General features: G+C 18.6%; 3 protein-coding genes across 3 annotated transcripts; all 3 read left to right on the forward strand.

The window, feature by feature from the left end:
• Positions 1-3,531: 3,531 nt before the first annotated feature.
• MKS88_003990 (uncharacterized protein) lies at positions 3,532-4,381 on the forward strand (the record flags this gene model as incomplete). The annotated part of the gene is made up of 2 exons (XM_067217129.1): positions 3,532-3,618; positions 3,749-4,381. The coding sequence occupies 2 exons, from the start codon at positions 3,532-3,534 to the stop codon at positions 4,379-4,381; spliced, it is 720 nt and encodes a 239-aa protein (XP_067072795.1).
• Positions 4,382-6,907: 2,526 nt separating this feature from the next.
• MKS88_003991 (uncharacterized protein) lies at positions 6,908-7,872 on the forward strand (the record flags this gene model as incomplete). Its single annotated transcript, XM_067217130.1, has 2 exons — positions 6,908-6,994; positions 7,111-7,872. 2 exons carry the CDS (start codon positions 6,908-6,910, stop codon positions 7,870-7,872), a joined length of 849 nt encoding a protein of 282 aa, XP_067072796.1.
• A 10,770-nt stretch (positions 7,873-18,642) lies between these two features.
• Positions 18,643-19,611, forward strand: MKS88_003992 (uncharacterized protein; the record flags this gene model as incomplete). The annotated part of the gene is made up of 2 exons (XM_067217131.1): positions 18,643-18,729; positions 18,847-19,611. 2 exons carry the CDS (start codon positions 18,643-18,645, stop codon positions 19,609-19,611), a joined length of 852 nt encoding a protein of 283 aa, XP_067072797.1.
• Positions 19,612-22,190: the final 2,579 nt, after the last annotated feature.

The following is a 22,190-nucleotide window of genomic DNA, read 5'->3' on the forward strand; positions in this document are numbered from 1 at the left end:
TTTTCGTAATTTATCAAATTTTTTAAAATTTTATATATTATAGCATAAAAATTATTATTTATCTTTTAATTTTGTATTAATGTATGTCACATGTTTATTATAACGTTTTTTCAGAAATATAATGAAAATGTTTTTTTTCCATTATACCTAGAGGTATTTTCATATTTATTCACTTAATAAATTTTAGTTTTGAATAAATATTCATATATGTATATGTACTATATAGTTGTATTTTTCATTATAACTATTATATGTCTTAACCACCTTAATCTTTTGCATTAATATTTTCTATGTATTTAATATTATCGTATTTTCATATTTTCTCTGTCTATTCTTTATAACGTAGATATCCATAAAATAATTGTACTTTTTTTAAATATTTTTTCTTTTTTTTCAGACTACTAAACTTTTATGGGTGTTCTTTTATATGAAAATTTTTATTGCATTAGAACTTTTCTTTATCCTACTACTCTTGATAATATATTACTAAAAAAATTGTATTCGAATATTTTTTCTTTTTTTATTTATTTTTTCAAAATACATTCGATTTATATTTATCACTACAATTTATATGAGAAATTATATCTTTTATTATATATCCATGATTTAGAATTTTATAAACTATGATATGTTATATGATATCTTCTCAGACTTTAGTATGTTTTTTTTTTTTTAAGAGCTATTTGTTGCTATTTGTTCTTTTTTCTCATATATATATTTAAATATTGTTTCATTTATTCTCATTTAAGATAAAAGCAAAGCCTAAATTAGTTAAACGAATAGTTAAAAACTTACTTATTTGTAGCTACAGTACATATGGAACAATAATTTTCAATCTAAATAGATTGAAGGAATTGTAGAAAAACATTCATACTTTTAATTGAAATAATTTATTGTGGTATAAAAAGGAAAAATGTGAAAAAAACTACAATAAATATAAATATAATTATTGGATAAGAAGAGATAAATTTGCTACTATCATGTGAGATTTTGATTCTTGGGGGATAGTGAACAGGCAAGTGAAGTTTTTATGAGAAATAAATTTTACTGGAATTGAAAAAGTTCCTAGTCTTCATTGACAAGGTTTAATATTTGTATACATTTGTTCTTGGTAATATGATATTTACAAGTATTATGTCCATTTTTTAAATTTTAAACTAGTTTACAAAGTTTATTGCAATTTCTATTGAATAACCATTTACGTGATTATTATATAACCAAATATATTTTTCATTATAGATGAGAAGACTACGTATATATTGAATAATAGAAATAGTTTAACAAATAATTTACGCTAAAAATGTGAAAAATTGCAAAATTTTGTAGAAATATTTCTTTGTATAAATGTATAAAAATAAGTGTATTTAATGAATTCATATTTTAACCAGATATATAATACATATTATAAATAGAATTAGATCATTTATATGAATATTTTATCCTTCGCGATTATAGTAATATATGAGTCGTAAAATTATGAAAATATTATTTTGAAAATTGAAAATTAACATTATTTTATATTTAACATGCTTTAATTGCATAAATTAAATATTTATAATATTATTTATTAAATATAAATAAGGTGTAACTTGAAATGTGTTAAATATTTATGTATATATATATATATATATAAATATAATCATGATATAATTATGATATAAAAATATTATATAAGAAAAAATTAAATAAACTACTTGGAAATAAAAATATTTGTGTATAAATTTCAATGTAGAAAATGTATAAATATTTTGGGAAGATATAGTTTTGTTAAAAAAAAAAAAATGATTAAAAAAATTCCTTAAAAAAAATAAATAGCGCTAAAACTGAAAATATTTATTTATAAGTAATATTTAGAGGGATTTTACTATATAATAAAAATGTATTTTAATACATCATGTTTCGATGATTATAAATGCATAACATACGTTACATTATATATTATATATAGGATTCAAGACTGAGTAATATTGAGATGCATTAAAACACTGAGAAAATATAGAAAAAACTAATAAACTACATAAATATTATTATAATAATCATATATGTATTAAAAAATTAAAAATATAATGACGTTAATTTTTGCAAATTCTTTTTTAGTTAAAAATTAAAACGTAGCGTTTTAAATTTATCTATTTATTTCTCTTTTTAAATATTTTAATTATTTTCATGGAAAATATTAGTTTTTTAGAAAAATAATGAAAGGTAATATTTCACGTTATTACCATAATTGTTTTGTATGTAATATTTTTATAATTATACATCCATTCCCTAAAACGTTTAAGGAATTGAGATAGTTGAACATAGAATATTTTTTGTCTTAACGGATTTTTTAATAAAATATTATTATTTATATATATACGTTCATTTATTATACTGCATTCCTAAATGTGTTCAGAACATTATGCACTTTTATAAGAATAAATAAAAAATAATATAATGTAATAAAATTATTGCTAGAAAAACTAACAAATCATATATTTTTGCAGATTATTTTGTTGATCTTTCTAATTTGTCATATACATATTGTATATTGTATATAAATTTATTTCATTAGATATGTTATTAAATTAATGATGTTGTATGGGATATTTTCATAAAACTCTACCTTTAATCTATCAAATTGTTTTTTTTTCTTTGTTTTTACTACATATGTATTTCTTTTAAATATATGTATTAATTTAAAAGAAACTTAAAATATCATGTAGATGAATATAAAAAATTTTCATAAATAATGGCATAAATTAAATTTTATAAAATATACAATATTCAAATATTATGGCAGGAAAGTAAAAAGGTCAGTCCATATTAGATTTTAGTATATATCTTTTCTTATAGAATAGATATTACAGTGCAAGAGAGAATTTTTAATTATATAACATACTATAAGATATTGTATGATATTGAGTAGTAACTAAGATATATATCAATAATATAATACAAAATTATGTTTGCTTTATTTATTATTACTATTATTATTATTATTATAATTAATATTCTATTAAAAATAACTTGCTTTTCGAGGATACAATGTTTATAATATTAGAACTATTAGTAGTATAGAATCCTTAAAATTATTTACTATTATCTTAAAAATGGAGAAATCTATTATATATATTCTCTACATTCTCTATAAAATATAAATTCAATATATATATATATACTGTAAGAAAGCACATACCTATTTCAAAATTTATTGTGAATATTATTAATAAAAAAATTATATAATTGTTGCACTACATTAAATAATGAAATTATATATTTAAATGTTTTCAAATCAATACAAATTGTTTTATTTTAGCTAGAATGTTTTTTTTTTAAATAAAATTATAGTAGAAATTATATTATATTTTTAAAGTTATTTTAATTGGTATGTGCAGTAAAATTTATTATACTTATATAAATTTTATTATATATGAAGGAATAATATAAAAAAAATTTTATAGTGATATAGAATCCTTTATAAGTGGAACTATACTACATTATTATTAATATTTCCTTATCGAATATATGAGTATATAAAAAATTTGTATCATGGAACAGAACATTAAGTTATCTAAAGCTATTAAAATTGCTTCATTTATCCTTTTACCAAGGATATGTCATTTTTATAATGATGTGGTATAATAATATTATTTAGGGATATATACATTATCCAAATTTTTAGTGTTTTGTTTTTATTTATACGTTTTTTTAACGTTAGTTTATTTATTCAATTAAATAAATAATATTTAAATTTTATTTTTTTTAGGTTATTTTTAACAATTCATTGTGTAATAATTGCAATATTTTTAGAAATCTACGTTCAAGAGATTATCGATTACTAGCAAAAAATAAACAAAATAAAGATTCATATAAATTATGTTTAAAAGACAATATGCCAAATAATGAAGAGGGTAAAAAGGAAAAAAGCAAAAAATCTAAAAAGAATTCATTAAATAAGGTGCAATATTATACAGAAATTATGGATTATGATAATGGAATATTTGATGGAAAACATTTTCATTTCGAAAAAAAATGGATAAAAAAAAAAAATTACGATTATTTTATTGAAAATAACAGGAGAATTCGTGATATCTCCTTAGAGAAAGTAAAATTTAAAAGTTACGGATTTGGAGTTACTTTACTTTTTCTTTTTTTCTTGTTGGGATTAGGCTACCCCATTTTACATCATTATAATTTGTTGGAAAGTGTAGGTGGAAAGCTCGTAAGTTTTCTATCAACTTTTAACGAAAATATTAATACAGCAATTAATGCGTCTGGAATGTGTATTATATTATTTAGCATAATTATGATTATATTATCTGTCATACTAATAATAGCGTTACCTAAAATCTTAAGAAATAATGAAAAATATGAAAAAATCAAGTTGATGAATGAATAAAATTATTAATAATGAATATGAATATTTCTTCGAGGGAACTTTTAATATTAATAATGCCTATAATATATTTAGATATATATATTCTTAATGAACATACATATTATTGCTACAATGTTATAAAACAATGTTTGTATACATGATTTTTAATAAAAACTATAAAAAATTATGTTACTTTTTGTATGAACGTTAAAGTTCTTAAGTTTTTTAATTTGTATATTAATGTATTCTATAAGTTGATGTAAATATGTATATGATCTAACGCTTATATAGTTAAATATAATTTTATATAAAATATAATTTTTTCTTGAAAACGAATATAATGTATGAAAATTAATGTAATTATTTACAATTATTATGTTTTGGACTTGATATAAGAACTGATATATGCCATTTGAACTTAGCTTTTACATAAATTATAATTTGTTTAGGTTAATAAATATATATTATTATATTAAAATTAACAGTAAATTTGTCTTATTTTTTATATAATGAAATGAAGAAAATGCTTGTTATTGCAGAAATAAGCATAAATAAGTGTATATATATTTTTTTTTAAAATGAAATATTTATTCAATAAAAAACTATTTTATAAGAAATATGCAGGAAGATATATATACTATGAAAATGGTTTTATCAGACATTTTTTTTTGTTCATCGCAAACGTATGAAATTATAATTATATAATAAAATAATTCCATTTTTATATTTAGATTATTAATAAAATTTTGGTAACGTGGGAATTCTAAATTTTTACGATTATATGAAAATTTATGTCACCTTATATATCCGTTATTACGATTAATTGTGGTATTAATTTAATTTTACAATATTTCCTAGATATATACATATATTTTATAGAAAATACATAAATAAATATATTATATATTGTTATTATTTTCTTCATAATTATAAGATTAAAGTAAGATATTACATTTAATTAAATATTAATAGATAAAATAAGAAATTTTTTTTTTTTACTCTGATATAATTGTAAATTTCAAAAAATGAGATATATATCTGTAAAAATTTAAATTGTCGTTACAGGTAATTAAAACATGCATATTATTCTACAATAGTTTCTTAATGTGCTATTATTTATTTATGTATTTGATTTATATTTTATTATTATCTATAAATATGTAAAGATATTAGTATTTTTTCAAAGATATATAAATATACATACAGATTATATAGTTAATTACTAATTTATCGATATCTATAATGATAATTTTTAAAGTAAATTAAAAAAAAAAATAATTCTTTTATTATATATAATAAATACAGATTTATTTTTCACGTTCTTGTGAAGTTATATTTTACATATATTAATATAATTTTAGTTATAGCAACAGCTTTATGTAGGATATTATTAAATTTATGTATTATTACGGTCTTTCATTAAATTTAATGATATTCATATTTTAAGTACTGCGTAATTGTTGGTATAATTTTATTTAAAAAAATATATTAAATATCTATGTTATATTATAACAATAATAAAAAAAAATATATATTTTCAATATTGTTAAAACTAAGCAAATGCATTATCGTGATAGCGTTATTCTCAGAATACATTTAATATAAGCTTTAGTGCTTTTTGTTTTGTTAATATAAAATTACTTTTATATATAAATATCTATTTAAAAATATAATATTAAAATAAATCTAAGAATTTTAAGACTTCTCTATTCATGATACAATATGATTTATATTTAAAAATTGTAACTTTTAAATATTATTATACAAATATAAAGAATTGTAATTAACTTACCTTTTAAATATATATTGTTTTATAGATTTGGTAGTATTTTATAAATTAAATTTTCAAAATATATCATGGTCTCTAAACATTATACATACTGTTAGGAAGTAATTAACGCGCGAGATTTAAATAATATAATACAAGTGCCTATACATTATAGATTTTTCTTTATTTATTATTATATTATCATAATAAATAATAATATTTAATAATCATAACGTCTTTACAAAACATAAGTTTCATAGATAATCATTATTAGTAAAAAAATATTTTTTAAATTATTTGTTATTATGTCAACAGGAGAAAACACATTATATCTATATTCCATATACTCTATAGTGTTTATATTCTATACATTCTATACTCTATATAAATAAAATATTTATAAGAACTAAGAATTATTATATTTTCTTTTCCTTTTATTTTAAAAAAAATTATGTAAGTATTATTTTATTATTCTTCCATATTAATTTATCAAATTATATATATTGAATATTTTGAAACTATTAAAATTATATACTTTAATGAAGATTAGCTTTATAATGGTAAAATTAAGATAAAATTTTTATAATATATATTTAAAATTATTTCTGTTTATCACTTTTTTTAAAACCATTATCGTTGTACATATGTTACTGTGTTCTTAGGAAGTGTTAATTAAAAAAAAATTTTTTTAATTAGTATAGCATTGTAGATTATTAGATGCATATACATAGTTACTAATTTTTTTCTGCTCAATATAGTACATTATTGATATTTAAATTATGGAAAAACAAATTAAGATACTTTTCCTTATTAAAGTTACTATCTTTATATATTTAAATTGGTTATGTCATTTTACCAATGATATGGTTTGAAAATATTATTTATGTCTAATTATATTTTTCATTATTAATTTTTGTTTATATTGTTTTTAAGCATTATAATCTTTATTCATATAAATAATAAATACTTACACTTTTTTTAGTGTACGTTTAGCAAATCACGGTGTAAGGAGCACAAAGATGGGGGTACACAATACATAATAACTTATAGATTATTAACAAAATGTAAACAGGATAAGAATTCAAATTATGTGAGATTAAAAGAAGAGACACTAAATAATGAAGAGCACAAAAAGATATATATAACTAAAAACGAAAAAGGGGGCAAATGTATAAATAAACAATCCTATAAAAATTTGTTAAATAATGCAAATTGCCATAAAGAACGTAAGAAAAATAAATCTTTTGTATTTGAAACAAAAAATTATTCACGTGTTGAAAAAAAAATATTCAAAGAACTTGATTTTATAAATTTTCTTAAGAAAAATAGGACAATTAGTAATAGGACTTACGAAAATATTATTTGTAAAAGACATAAAATGCTATTCATATTACCTGCAACATTGTTGTTGCTTTTATCCATATCATTCATGTTAGATAGTTTTTGTGGATGTGGGCTTATAAAGGGGTTATTCCTAGTATTTATTAGTACATTGTCAGCGGGGTGGCAACGTACCTTAAGATCATGGTTTCATAATAATCCTATAGGTTCGTTTTTTAGGTATACTACTCAAGTGACCGTTAGTGGTAAATCTAAAACGGCACATTATTATATAACAGGTTTATTTGGATTTGTAGCGTATTTCTTACCCTTCTTTTTATTAGGTGTCATACTTATATCAGGAATAATTTATTACCATACAAAAGTTAAAAAATACGAAAAACTTAAATTTAGGAAAATATAATATGTACGAGGAATATGATAGATCGTTTAAGGAAATGTTCTATACGAAATAATATATGTAATAAATTTAACTACATATTAATTAAGAATATCCATAATTTTTATAATTTCAAAAATACATCTGCGTTTACGTGTTAATATTGATAGAAAACGGGAAAATGTTTATGTTTTTATTTTTCTGTAAATTTGAATTAATTAATGTTATTCAGTATATGTTTTAAAGTACATTTTTATTTAAAAATATTGGTGTGACCTAATATATACAGTTATTAATTTACATAGATTTTTATGAAAAAATATATATATGTGCATCAGAATTAATATGTAAGAGAAAATATGATATAATTTTATCGAAATCCTTTGTTACTTTATACTTGAACTATATGAAATAATATTTTATATTTTTTCACTTATCCACTGTAAAAATATTACTTGAGCACACATTTATAAAAATGTATTATTAGTTTTATATTAAAAATAAAAGAATGTTATTTTGTATTTAATGAAACGAAGTAAATATGCCTTGTACCACTGATATATATATTTTTATTTTTTGTTCTTACCAAATATAAACTTAATACTAATTCTATAGAATTCGTTTAATGATATATGTATTATAAATATATTTATTATAATTGTCTTTTTAATAAATGATACGATCATTTTTCATAATTTAAAAGGAAAATATAAGCTCACAATTTAAAAATATATTTATTAAATAAGGTTTAGTTATAATTATTGAATAAATTAGGAATATTTAATTCTCACAGTTAAATTATGAGGAAAAAGCATATACTAATTTATTATTATGTTTAGTTGAGGTATTAATGCAAGATTGTAAAAAATTAATTATTATATATTATATTCAAAAATTATATATATATGTATAATATATATTTTTTTTTATTTTTTACATTGCTACAAGATTAAATTAAAGAATTAAATGTAATCATCTATTTATATATAATATGCATATATTCTTTTTATACTTTTTCTCATTGGTAATATCTTAAATCTATAAGAATATAAAAAACTACATTATCATTGAAGATATTTAAAATAAATATATATTTTGAATAAACCTATATTAATGTGCAGATATTTTTTCAGATATATTTAATATGTTTCATATAAATATATATATTAATTAATGAACTAATATTATTTTAGAATAAAATAAGAATTTTTATAGTTTATTCTATGGATTAGATATTATTTTATATCTATATAATACATTTTTTAAATAAAATAAAAGTAAATAATATATATATATATTTTTTTTTGATAGACAATTCATAAATACAAATTATTATTTTTCGTTGTTAGGTAAGGTTTATGTAGAGGTAATTAATAATTTACTATATTCATTTGTTCATGTTCTAACTGAATAGATGTAATATTTATGGTTTTACAAGCAATGATATTAATAATAATTTAATTTTTTATCTTTGTTTTTTTATCTATTCAAATGAAGATGTAACATAAATATATGTTTTAGTTATACATATACCTGGTATATCTCATTGTTTTATAAATTAAATAATGCATGAATGTTTTTTCTTTGTATTAGTATACTCATTCTGTCGAAAAAAGAAGACCAATACATATAGACAAACTTATATGATGAAAGTAAAATATATTGCTATTAAAAATTTTTAATAAAAATTTTTCATATATATTTTGGTTTTTTAATATTATATATTAATTTATATTATAAAAATATTTTTTTTTATGTACGTAAAATAGATGTGCGTATACGTGTATATAGAATAATTATATTACTATATTATATTTATACATTTTTTTTTTTTCTACATTTCTAATTCTAATTAATAAAAATAATATATTGTAAAAGAGCCAATTATATCAAAACTGGTATTTTTTCAATTATAATATATATAAATGCTGAGGATATCTAAATATGTGTTCATCTGACATTCGAAAAGATTTTTAATAATATATAAGCTATTATATTTTGGGGATTTCATATATATTATATTGAAACTCTTGATATTTTAATATTTATGTTGTTCTTATTAAGATAAAATGTACTTTTGTGAAGGAATTTTTTATTATCATTTGAACTGTTTGCTCATATAATAATGTTTGTAGTATATATTTGAAATATTGAAAAAATTTCTCATGAAATATACCCTTATTTCATAAAATGATAGTTTCAGGTGCTAAATTAAACATTAGTTACATAATAAATTTATGTACGTTAATTAGAGGTGGATATGATATTTTAATAAAGATAAATACATAAAGATATTTAAAATATTATGTATTTTTATTATATAATAATTATTATAAAATGCATGATGAAACAAATGTATTAGAGAGGATATATAAAAAGTCATTTTTTTCTAAAACTTTTATATATTTATTTCTGTTTAATTAATATGTAATGTTTTAAATATAGTTAAAATATTATTATGTGCACAATAATTAATCAAGTAATGTAATATTATTTTTGATTTTTACTATAAGACAACCATTAATTTTAAGTTATATGGAAGTTAAAAATATAATTATTTTTGTATGATAAGAATAGGGAAAAAGGTTAATAAATATATATAGCGCACTCTTGTTGGATAAAATATATTAACACGATATATAATTATTATAAATACATTTGTAATGTTTCTCAATTTACGTAATATTATATTTTATATATTAAAAAGTATTATTATATTTAAAAAAGAACAAATGAAATAAACTGAAGAAAATATATTAAATATATTAATTAAAATAAAAAAAATGGAATTAATTAAAATTTTCTTGTTTTTAATTAGTAAAAAAATATAATTTGTAGAAATAAATATATAAATAAAAAAATAACATATGTTTAGTAGATAAAGTGTTATATGGTAATTTAATTCCTCTCATAATTTAATGTATACGTAAATTTTATTTCATATGGTATAATATGGTGACATATATATAAAATATTGTAATATAATATTTAAAATAATTATTAATAAATTAAAATAATAAAAATTTTTGAACTTGATAAAATAATTAACTATTATAAAATATAAGAAAATAAGGAAATCCTTTTTGTAATTGTTACAATGTTAATATCTATAGTTCCTTTTTTTATTTATAATGGTATATTTTAGAGTAGGTAAAGCTATAAGTAGGAAGAAAAAAATATTTATCCTTATTACTTTTATTATTTATAGAGTAATAATTTATTACCAACATTGTATGGGTTCTTGTTTGTCACTAATATCTTCCTAAGTTTGGTTTATTCTTTTTTTTGTTTATTTCAGTATTTGATTAAATTGTTATTATACAAATTTGTTCATGTATATCTACATTCCATATTCATATTTTATTTTCTTTTTCTTCTCTATTTTTCTTAATTTTTTATATGTATTTCCATTTACATATGAGTAACTAAATATATATTACTTATGTATATATATTTTTAAAACGTTCTTCACTTTTTTTTATCTCTCCCTTTTATCTATTTTTTGATTTCCCTGTTTTACTTCACCTTTTTGCATCGTTTTTTTATTGAAATTAATATGAGAAAAAATATAATTAAAAAAAATGAAATTATTGAATGTTTTTTAATGAAATTGTATAGCAATTATTATAAAAATGAAAAATTATAATTCCGATTGTGACATTGAAAAATCGTTGAAGTGTTAAATGAGTGTCGAGATGTTGTAATAATTGTTGTAATATATGTAAATATAATTCTATAATTTAAGTCACTTTCCGTTTTTAGTATACTACGTATCGTGCTATTAATTTGTATATTGCATGAAAACATTTTAGTAAAATAGATAATGAAGAATATGGAGTACTAATAATATGTACATTATAAGAATAGTATTATGCATATAATAAAAAAAGGACTTTTTTTTTTTGGTTACATTATTTTGTATTAGGAGAGCTGAATATTTCTAAAAGAAGGTTTATCTGAAAAAGATAGAATGAGAAGTACTAAAATGGTAGATGAGTATATATACGAAAGTAAGACAAGAATAAATGAAAACGGGAAACATAAAAAAAAAAATTTATATAACATAATATATAATTAAGCATGAAAACAAATATATTAGTGTACTGTATATTTTAATATCTCTTTTTTTTTTTTTTTTCTTTGTTCTCATTGGTGAGTGAACAACTAGAAAGGTATTCTTCCAAAAAAGGGAAACGGATAACAATATAAATGGTTAATGCAAAAGAAAAATGAAAAAAAAACGTATGGAATGGTAACAGTTTAAAACATATTCTTATTTATTCTTTGTCCTCTTAGTTCGTGTGCAAAGATAAAAAACTAAGAAAATAAATTCGTAATTATGTATTCCGTATAAATTTGGGATAATAAGTAATAATATTTATTTATTTAGAAAACTTTTTATGTATCATATGTGTTGCTATATTGTATACATCTATGTACACATAAGTATGTATATGTGAATGCATGAAACCGATAGAATTATGTGTCCATTCATGCATTCTCACATAATGTATCTTACTAAATTTCATAAAATGCATATTTATATTTATACATATTAAAATACTTTGAATAATTTAGTCATATTTTTAAAGGTCTTTATGGAAGCCTCTACATCTGGACAGAGTGCATATGATAAATTTTGAGCAAATAAGAGAAATTAAATTAATTTTATGTCATTCTTTATCTTTCTGTATTTACGATATCATTTCATCAGTTTCTTATTATAATTAAAATTTATGCACATATATGTAAAAGTTTTTTATGTTATTGTCTCCATCATAAGAATACTTTTACAAAGACTCTAATGCGAACATAGACCAATTATAACAAAATAAATCATATATTATATTATCTAGTGGAAAGTAATTTTATATATAAAAATAACTGAAATATTTTGAGTACGTAATTGTATAAATGCCATTTTATATACATATGATATCGCTACTCATTTATAAATTTTTTTATGCATGTAAAATTCATGTGTATGTGTATAATTTTTCTTTTTTTTTCGTGATCTTTCGTTCCTTTTATTTGTTAGAATATTCGCATTAAAAAATACTAAATGCGCGTACATGCTTATGTGTATACAAACATTTACATATAGGCATTTAGTTACAGGAACCTTCTTGTGTTACCATCTTATGCATCAACACTGTAGATGTGCATATGTAAAAGTTTATATATATAAGATGATGAAAATGTTAAAATTCTGATACATATCTAGGAAGACTACGATCAATGTATAATGAGCTCTGAAATAGTTATTTTTCTTAAGATATTAATAAAAAAAAGGAGTATGAACAAAAATATAAGCCACCTAAAGAGGACGAAGATTAAATTAATTATTTGTGAAGTATACTGTTTTAACAGTGTACCATATTATATTACGTCAAAATTGCAATCGTACTTTTTATTAACTTTATCAAGTATTACTTTACTGGGTCTTAACTCATTTATTCATTCTATACATTAAGAAAAATAAAACACTATTTTAATTAAAATGTATAACGTGAAAAAGCACAAAGAGAAAAAATAAAAGATATTAATGCGTTGTTGTGCTATATGACAAAGTTTATGAATACACATATATATACACGTAAGGCATACTTATGAGTACATACACATTTTTCTGTTACTCACCACGCATAAACAGGCATGTAAGGATATATATCCACGTACTAATGAAATTGATGCACAAACAATATGAATATGCATATTTTGCATATAAAGTATTAATTCATTTTTAAATAAAAAAAAAAAATTATACCATATTTTTTGTTATTTTTTTTTTTACTTAAACATAATAATAATTAATATATGTAAACTTATTTGTAATATGAAACTATTATATATGGTTTACAAGAATAAATTAATTAGAATTAATATGTCAGTAAAATTTTAGTCTAAAGTGAAAGACACTTTGATAAAGCTCCTAAATATCCTCAATTTAATAATAATATTAACATATTTATGCTTTTGTTAACATATTTCAATAGCGCTCATAATAGTATTAGTATTATAGAAAAAATTTAATAGTTCTATAATAATGATGGTTGTAAAAATATTACTTAATAAAGCAATAGGTAAATAATAATTTCATTGGAAATATGAATAATACACGTTAATTAATTTTAAAAAAAAAATTAAAATAAAAAAGTAATATATCTTATATTATTATTATCATTATAACAGTAAGGACAAATTAAAAGGGACTTAATCTAATATTGCAAAACACATATTTATGAGAAATGAATATTATGAGCGATTTTGTATCTACAATATTTTAAGAGATATAAAGGGATTACTACAAATATATATGTATGAATTAACAGGTATGAATATATAAAATAAATATATATATCTAGTAATACTATTTGCTGATGTTGCATTCACTAATTTAGGACTTAGTTAAATATTTCAAGAAAAATGAAAATTACTTATAGTTCATTTTTTCATTTTACTGAATATGCATAATTAATTTAAATTTGTATGAATATTTTTAAAAATTATAACATGAATAAATAAATATAGGAAAAAGTTAATTATCTAAAAATTACCAGCTAAATTAATTATGCCGAATTTTAGAAAATAATATATAATTATAATCTAGTATGTTTATATAATTTTTATCATTATGTGTTCTTAATAATATAGGCTATCATTTCCTAAGGTGCGCTCTTACAGTTTTTTATATAAAAATAAATTTAAAATTTATACATAATAATTAAAATGCGAATAAAAAAAACATTTAATGATCTAAGATCCAGAATATTTATAACTATGTTTATATGTATATATATAATATATGTGTATGAAAACTTGGAATAAAAAATTTATTATCTTATACTTAAGCTATTCTATAAGGTAATATTTATTGTATAACATTAATTTTAAAGATTTTTTATATTCCCTTTTAATTATTTTTTAGAAAAGTAATTTGATTATACAAATTAATATCGATAAATTATTATACAATTCAAATAGTACAGTTAATATATTATATTTTTGTAATTGTCTACATTCACTATAATGAAAAAACATTATGGAATATAAATATTTATTCTTTGTAGATAAATTTAAAAAAATATATAGTTTATTTTATTTTGTTAAATTACAAGAAAGTTGTAATTTAGTACATGTTTTCTGATAATATTTATTTATAAATCAACAATAATATGCACACTTTTCCCTTCATTTAAAATATCAAATAGAAAAATAATGCATTAAATATTTTGTCAAAATTTTTTTATGTTTTATTATATATATTGTTCTGTATTTTTTAAAGATATTAGTTTCTTTTTGCTATTTTCTCTTAGTACGTTCCTTTTTACATTTTTTTTTAAATTTATCTTAATATAATTTCTCTAGAACATGCAAATTTATATGTTAAACAAAAAAAAAAAAAAGAAATTAAAATTTACTTAGTTTTTAAATTTAATTAATTTATTTTTAGCCATAATACGAATATTGTATTATTTTAAGTTATATGAAGTAATAGTATTCAACATTTAATAATATTATACGTATATGTAAAAAAGTTAAATTGGATAGTACTTTTTGAAATATAAGTATTTTGTGCGTTAACTAATTTTTAGAATGGAATTTACAAATTATTATAGTATAAAATTTTTACATGTCGTAGGTATATGGCACATGTTAGATTATAATTTATATTATAAATAAATATTTTTCTTTTCTTTATACTATGTGCACTGTTATATTTAACACTATAATTTTTGTTTTTCATTTATAAAATAATAGTATTTTAAGATATAACATATATATATAATTAAGCATATTATTAGTCATCTTACAAAAAAATTAATAACTATATTCCTAATATGTGCTTATGTTAATATTTTCATAGCATATCTATTTTTTTTATTCTAATTATAAAATAAAATCATTCTCCTCAAAAATGATGGTTTTCCATTCTATTATTTTTCTGAAAAGCTTCGATAACTAAAATATAGAATTGTTCTCTTATACCATAATATATATATGTATTAAGGATTTAGTAATATAATTAGTATTACCAAAAATTATTTTGATATTGATTTTCTGATAAATAACTTCATTGGAAATATTTACAAAATTATTTTTAATTTTATCTTTTTATTTTTATACTTTAATTGGTATTTTATTTATACAAATTAATACTTTCTTAAGAAACAAATTTGCAATACAAATAACTGTATACTATTAACACTACTTTGTGAATAAACTGTGCATTTTTTAGTTAATTTTATATATATTATAAATTTCATTAATTTGAATATAAATTAAAAAACATAATTCTCTTTATTTCAGTCAAAACATTCATATTTTTTTTTTTATTTGGATATGTTCTTATTTCGCTAATGAGTTATAATAACCTTGCAGATAATTAGTCTTAAATTTTATTTTGCTTTATGTTATATAATAATATATATGGGTTTATATGGAAATTTCTTTTATGTGTGTTTAATATATTATAAATAATAAAAATTTTTTTTTCATTGTAATATAAGTTTAATAAATCTTTATTTAATTGGAATCTTGTTCATGGTATATTAGACTCAAGAACGTATATATTATTAGCAGAAAATGAGAAGGGATCATAAAATATAGAATGAACCATATGTTATTTCAATATGGACATTATGGTTATGACAATTATGCTTATAATATAGAATCAGAATATGATGAAAATTTTTAGTGTAAATATAAAAATAATTAAAGTACTGCAGTCAAATAATTGGTTAAGAAATGGGAATACCTTTTATGTAGTCCATTTACTAAAGTAGATATATTTGTTTTAAAACAACTCCTATAAATGGGTTTCAGTATTATATATAAAATGAGGAATTCAGCGATTATACTAAGTAAAAGAGTTCAAAGCATTCAGCATATATGAGTAATCGTTCTCATTTTACAAGTATACTTTATAGTATATTTATCACTTTTTTTATTTCATGTTCCACCGTGTTATTTATTATATATATTATATCAGAAATACTAAGGTGGTTATTTTATTCTGATAAGGGAGATACATCAGTATTAGACATAGTTACTTTATTATGTATTTTAATACTAGTTTATATAATGGCAAACTTCTTAAAATTAACAGTTAAACTATGACAAGATGAAGTATAATTTTATTTATCATTAATATTTAGTTTATAGAAATAAACTTTTCATGTATCTAATGGAGTGTTTATTTGTGCTTAATGAAATTATTTCATAAAAAAAAATTAATTGTACACTTATAAATTTTTTCTTACGTACCAAGATAATATGCAAATATATGTTCATACAGAAAAGTAAAAAAATATATATTAAATATTTTTAACAGATAGCATGTTTCTATGTTTGATTTGGTATTATAATTCATTGTTTTAAAGTAGTTTATTATCATTATCTAACTATATATAATATTTTTTTTTTGTTATTATAAATGTAATATTGACATTGCTAAATATTCACTATAAAAATATGTGCTTTATACTCAAATATTATACATGTAAATATTTTTTTTATTTTTGTATTATAACAAATATGTAATGGTTTATTTTAATATATAATGTTAGAATTAATATAGTTTTATTAATCCATTGAAATAATTTATTCTATTATGAATTATATGAATTTTTTAATGATTGTATGTAATAATTTAAGTAATTTTTTTAAAAAAATTAATATGTATTATTTTTAATATTTACGCTGTTCTCCATTTAATGGTAACAGAATCATTTGTTTTTTTTTTTTTTGTTATATTTATTTTTACTTTAAAAGTAATTTTAACAAACTATCTTTATAAAAAAATTATTATTGGCATTATATGTTTAATAATTTTTTTGATGTAAGAATATTTTTAATAGGTTTTAAAATTTTTCTTTATAGTTCATGTGTGAATAAATAATTAATGACAAAATAATACTTTAAAAAATGAATTATTAATGGAATATTATCAATTTTTGAATATTATAAGGTTTATATTTAAATGGGAAACTTAAAGCATATTACATATTTTGTTTTTTATTATAAATAATTGTTAGAATTAACCTTATTTTATAAAAATTACTTATATATAAATGTTAAAATATAGATAATGAAATACAAAGTGCATTTATACGTTTGATATAACTAAACAACAACATTATTCTAATATTATTATGATTAGGTTAATAGATTTTATATAGCAGTTATTCATTACTTTATATATTTATTTATTATTACCATTATGATATTATAATATAAATAAGTATTAACTATAATAGAATGTTTTTCCAAATATACAGTTTTTATAAATTAAAATTAGTAATGGAAAAACATTAATGAAATCAATAATACTTCCTTAATGTATAGAACTATAGAAATGCGTTATCTATAATCTCTACATACTATATTCTACATAAACTAAATAGTTCGAAATACAAAATAGTAATACATATTTTTTTTATTTTACTTTGTAAAGAAATAATAAAATTATTTAAATCATATAATATAATAAATATATAATTTATATATTTTGAATATTTATTAATAAATTCAATTAATATTGTTATAATTAAAAATATTTTTTTATAGATAACATTAAGATATAAATTTTATAGTACAGCTTTAAGTTTAAATTCCTCTGTCTCAATTGTAAAAAAAAAATTATATAATTTTTATTATATTTTTACAAAAAAAAAAAAAGAAATAATAATAAAATTAAATAAATAATAATAGCGTCCTTTATAATTATAAAAATATAACATTATTGTTAATTATATCTTTTCTCAGTATATTACAATATTAAGGATATATATCATGGAAGAAAAAATTAATTCAATGTTATTTGTTAAAATTACTACCTTAATCGTTTTAAGTTGGATATGCTATATTTATATATATACGGTGTGGCAATAGTATTTAATGATATTTATATTTTTTGTATTTTATTTTTATTTGTACTATTTTTTAGTGTGATATTATTCATTAGATTATATGATAATCTTTTTTGTGTTTTTTCAGAGCACGAAAAAAAATTCTTTGGATAAATGTTACAGTTATTGTAAAAAATTATATTCAAGAAATTATCGTTTAGTGGCACAATATAATGAGGATAAGGATTCAGTTTTTGTATGTTTAAACGAAAATGTACCAAATGGGGTAAACTATAAAAGAGATATAGCTAATAATGAAAAATTGGTCGTAGAAAAAGAGAAAAAATTAAATAGACGTTTTTCAAGAAATGTAAGATGCCATAAAAAAAATATGAAAAATAAATCGTGTGTATTTGGGACAAAAAAATATTCCCGTTTGGAAAAAAAAATATTCAAAGAACTGGACTATACAGATTTTCTGAAAAACAGCAGAACAATTAGTGAAAAGACTTACAATAAAATAATGCGTAAAAAATACGGATTGCGACTAGCTTTACCTGTTATCGTAATACTATTACTATCAACATCGCTCATATTGGATTTTGGCGGATTTGGACTTATAGGAGCGTTGATTAAGACATTGAATGCAATTACAACAGGATGGTTGGAAAGTTTACATATAGCATTGAAGGGATCGTTCTTATGTGATTTCCTCAAATCTGTAGGTAAAGGAGTGAAATCAACATCAATGCAAAAAAGTGGCAATCCAGATCACTATTATGTAACAGGTTTCTTTGGTATTTTCATATATTTAATACCTTTCATTGTAATAGGTGTAACAATTATATTATGGGTAATATATTATCATAAAAAAGTAAAAAAATATGAAAAAATTAAATTTATGAAAAGGTAAAATGTATAATAATTAATATCTACCTCTGTATAATGAAGTCCTTAATATAAAGGATTTACTATATATCTATAGTTCTATTCTTAATAGAAGTTTAATAAAATTGCTTAAATTTTATAAATCATTAAATTTATATCTATCATTTTTGATATACAGCTACAAAAAAAAGTTAGTTTTTTTGTGAATTTAAAAGTTTAAAATTATAAAATATGCATTGTAATATAATAATTCCGTTTAAATAAATATTAGGTCTTAGTATTTGTGTATATAAGTAGATTCTTATGAAATATATGTATTTGTTAGTTATGATTAATATATGATACCACAATTCGTATAATATTATTCTGGTTGTATGTTAATTTATATTTGAATTATTAGAAATAGTACCTTCCATTTTTTAACTAATTGTAGTTTAATATTCTTATTATTGGTACTATTAAAAAAATTTATGATTAATTTTAAATTACAAATGAATGTGTCTTGTTTTATATTTAATGAAAATAAATAATAATATTTTGTTTCACCGATATATTTATATATATATATATTTATATATTTTTACTTGAAAACTTAACTTCTATGTTATAACATAATATTTATGATATATAAGTTATATATTTTTTTTAAAAGTTTTTATAAAAAACTTTCCATCGTTTTTCTATATTTTTAAGAGGAAAATATAAATATATAATTAAATAATATGATTATAAAATATGGGTTATTTTTAATAGTTTACTAAAATTGGAAATATCAATATTCAAAATTAACTGAAGGGTCAAAAAGTTTTAATTTATTATTATTGTGCTTCGTTATGGTGATAACTAAATTTTGGAAGGTCTAGTTAAATGTATATTTATTCCAAAACTATATATAAATAGACTATAGTTATATTTTTTTTTTTCATAATTAAAAAGAAAATTTAATTAATTAAATGCAAAAATATATTAGTATAACTTATATTGGAATTATTTGTCTTTTTTTCTTCTTTTTTTCGTAATTGACATCTAAATATGTGTTATATATCAATATAAATCAAAAATATCATTAAAATTAATACAAATAAATATATATACTGTAGAACCACATAATAATGTATCGGTATTTATTTATATATTTGTACTATATTCATGGTCATTTATAAATATATAAGTAAAGATTTAATATTATTTAAAGAGTGCAAAATGATACATATAGTTTATATTCACTGATAAGAACTCACATACATTTAAATTCTCATTTTGTAAATGAAATAAAACAAAACAAAAAACAAAAACTGTTTTCATATATACAATTCATATATACACATATATTTTTGGTTTTGATGCGCGAGTTAGTATTCAAGTTATTTCTAAGAACTGTTCAACACAAATTAGTGTATTTTCGTTTTTACTATAAAATGCATGTATGTTATTATTAATATGGTGTATGACAAAGTTGTAATAATATATAAGTTTATACGTACTTTTAATATTTTATTATTACTATTACGTAGTTCTTTAATTAATTCTATTTTATAGTTATTACTTATATGTGCTTAATGTAATAAAACGTAAAGAATAAAATATATGTGTTTTTATTGTTTATTGCATAAAAAAATATATTATTGAAACAATGATATTCTGATAATTATGCCTATATGTAACTATTAATATATATATTACTTTTATTTTATTATATAATATTAAAATTTCTTCTAAGTATATATATATATATTTATTTATTTATTTAAAAAACGAAATAAATAATAAATTATATAGTAGAATTTAAAAACAATTCATTTAGAAGTAATATGAATTAATCTTAATTTAAAATAGTAACTTACGAAAATTATTATACAAAAATAAAAAATTCTCATTTATTGAATTTTTAAATATATATTAAATTATATATTTTGTAATATCTAGTAAATTATATTTTTCTAAATACATTATAGATCATTAAATAATTAAAGCGCCGCAATTAATATAATACAAACTGTTGTAGTAACTATGCTTTATTTAACCTTATTATTATTAGAATATTATAATAATTTATATTATATAACATTAAATTCCAATTTTTGAAAACAAATGGTTTATAAAATTAGAATTATTAAAATAAAAATATTGCTAAAATTGGTTATAGTCTAAATACAGAGAAAATACATTACCTATATTCTCTACATTCTATATGCTAATACATAAAATATATGTTTGGAAATATTCAGTAAACTTATTTTTATTTTAACATATTTATAAGTGATGAATAAAAAAATATTTAATTATTGTTCCACATCAATTAATTAAACTATATTTTTTAAATATTTATAAATGTATTCAAATTATTTTTTTTTAAAAAAAATTAATTTGTTAAAAGCAAAATAAAGATAAGAATTTTATTATATATTATTAAAGATATTTTTCCTTGTGTCTACTGTTAAAGTTATTATATGTACATTTTTTTTTTATCGCTTCATATATAGATAAAGGAAAAATGATAAAAATACTAAATATGTAATAAATTATTTTTTAGCATTAAAAGAATATTATACTACGGTTTATTTATTCTTTCCTGAATAAGTTATAGTATTAAAATTTTATATC

The sequence above is a fragment of the Plasmodium brasilianum genome, chromosome 11 (genome assembly GCF_023973825.1).
Source record: "Plasmodium brasilianum strain Bolivian I chromosome 11, whole genome shotgun sequence".
In the NCBI taxonomy this organism is placed as follows: Eukaryota; Apicomplexa; class Aconoidasida; order Haemosporida; family Plasmodiidae; genus Plasmodium; species Plasmodium brasilianum.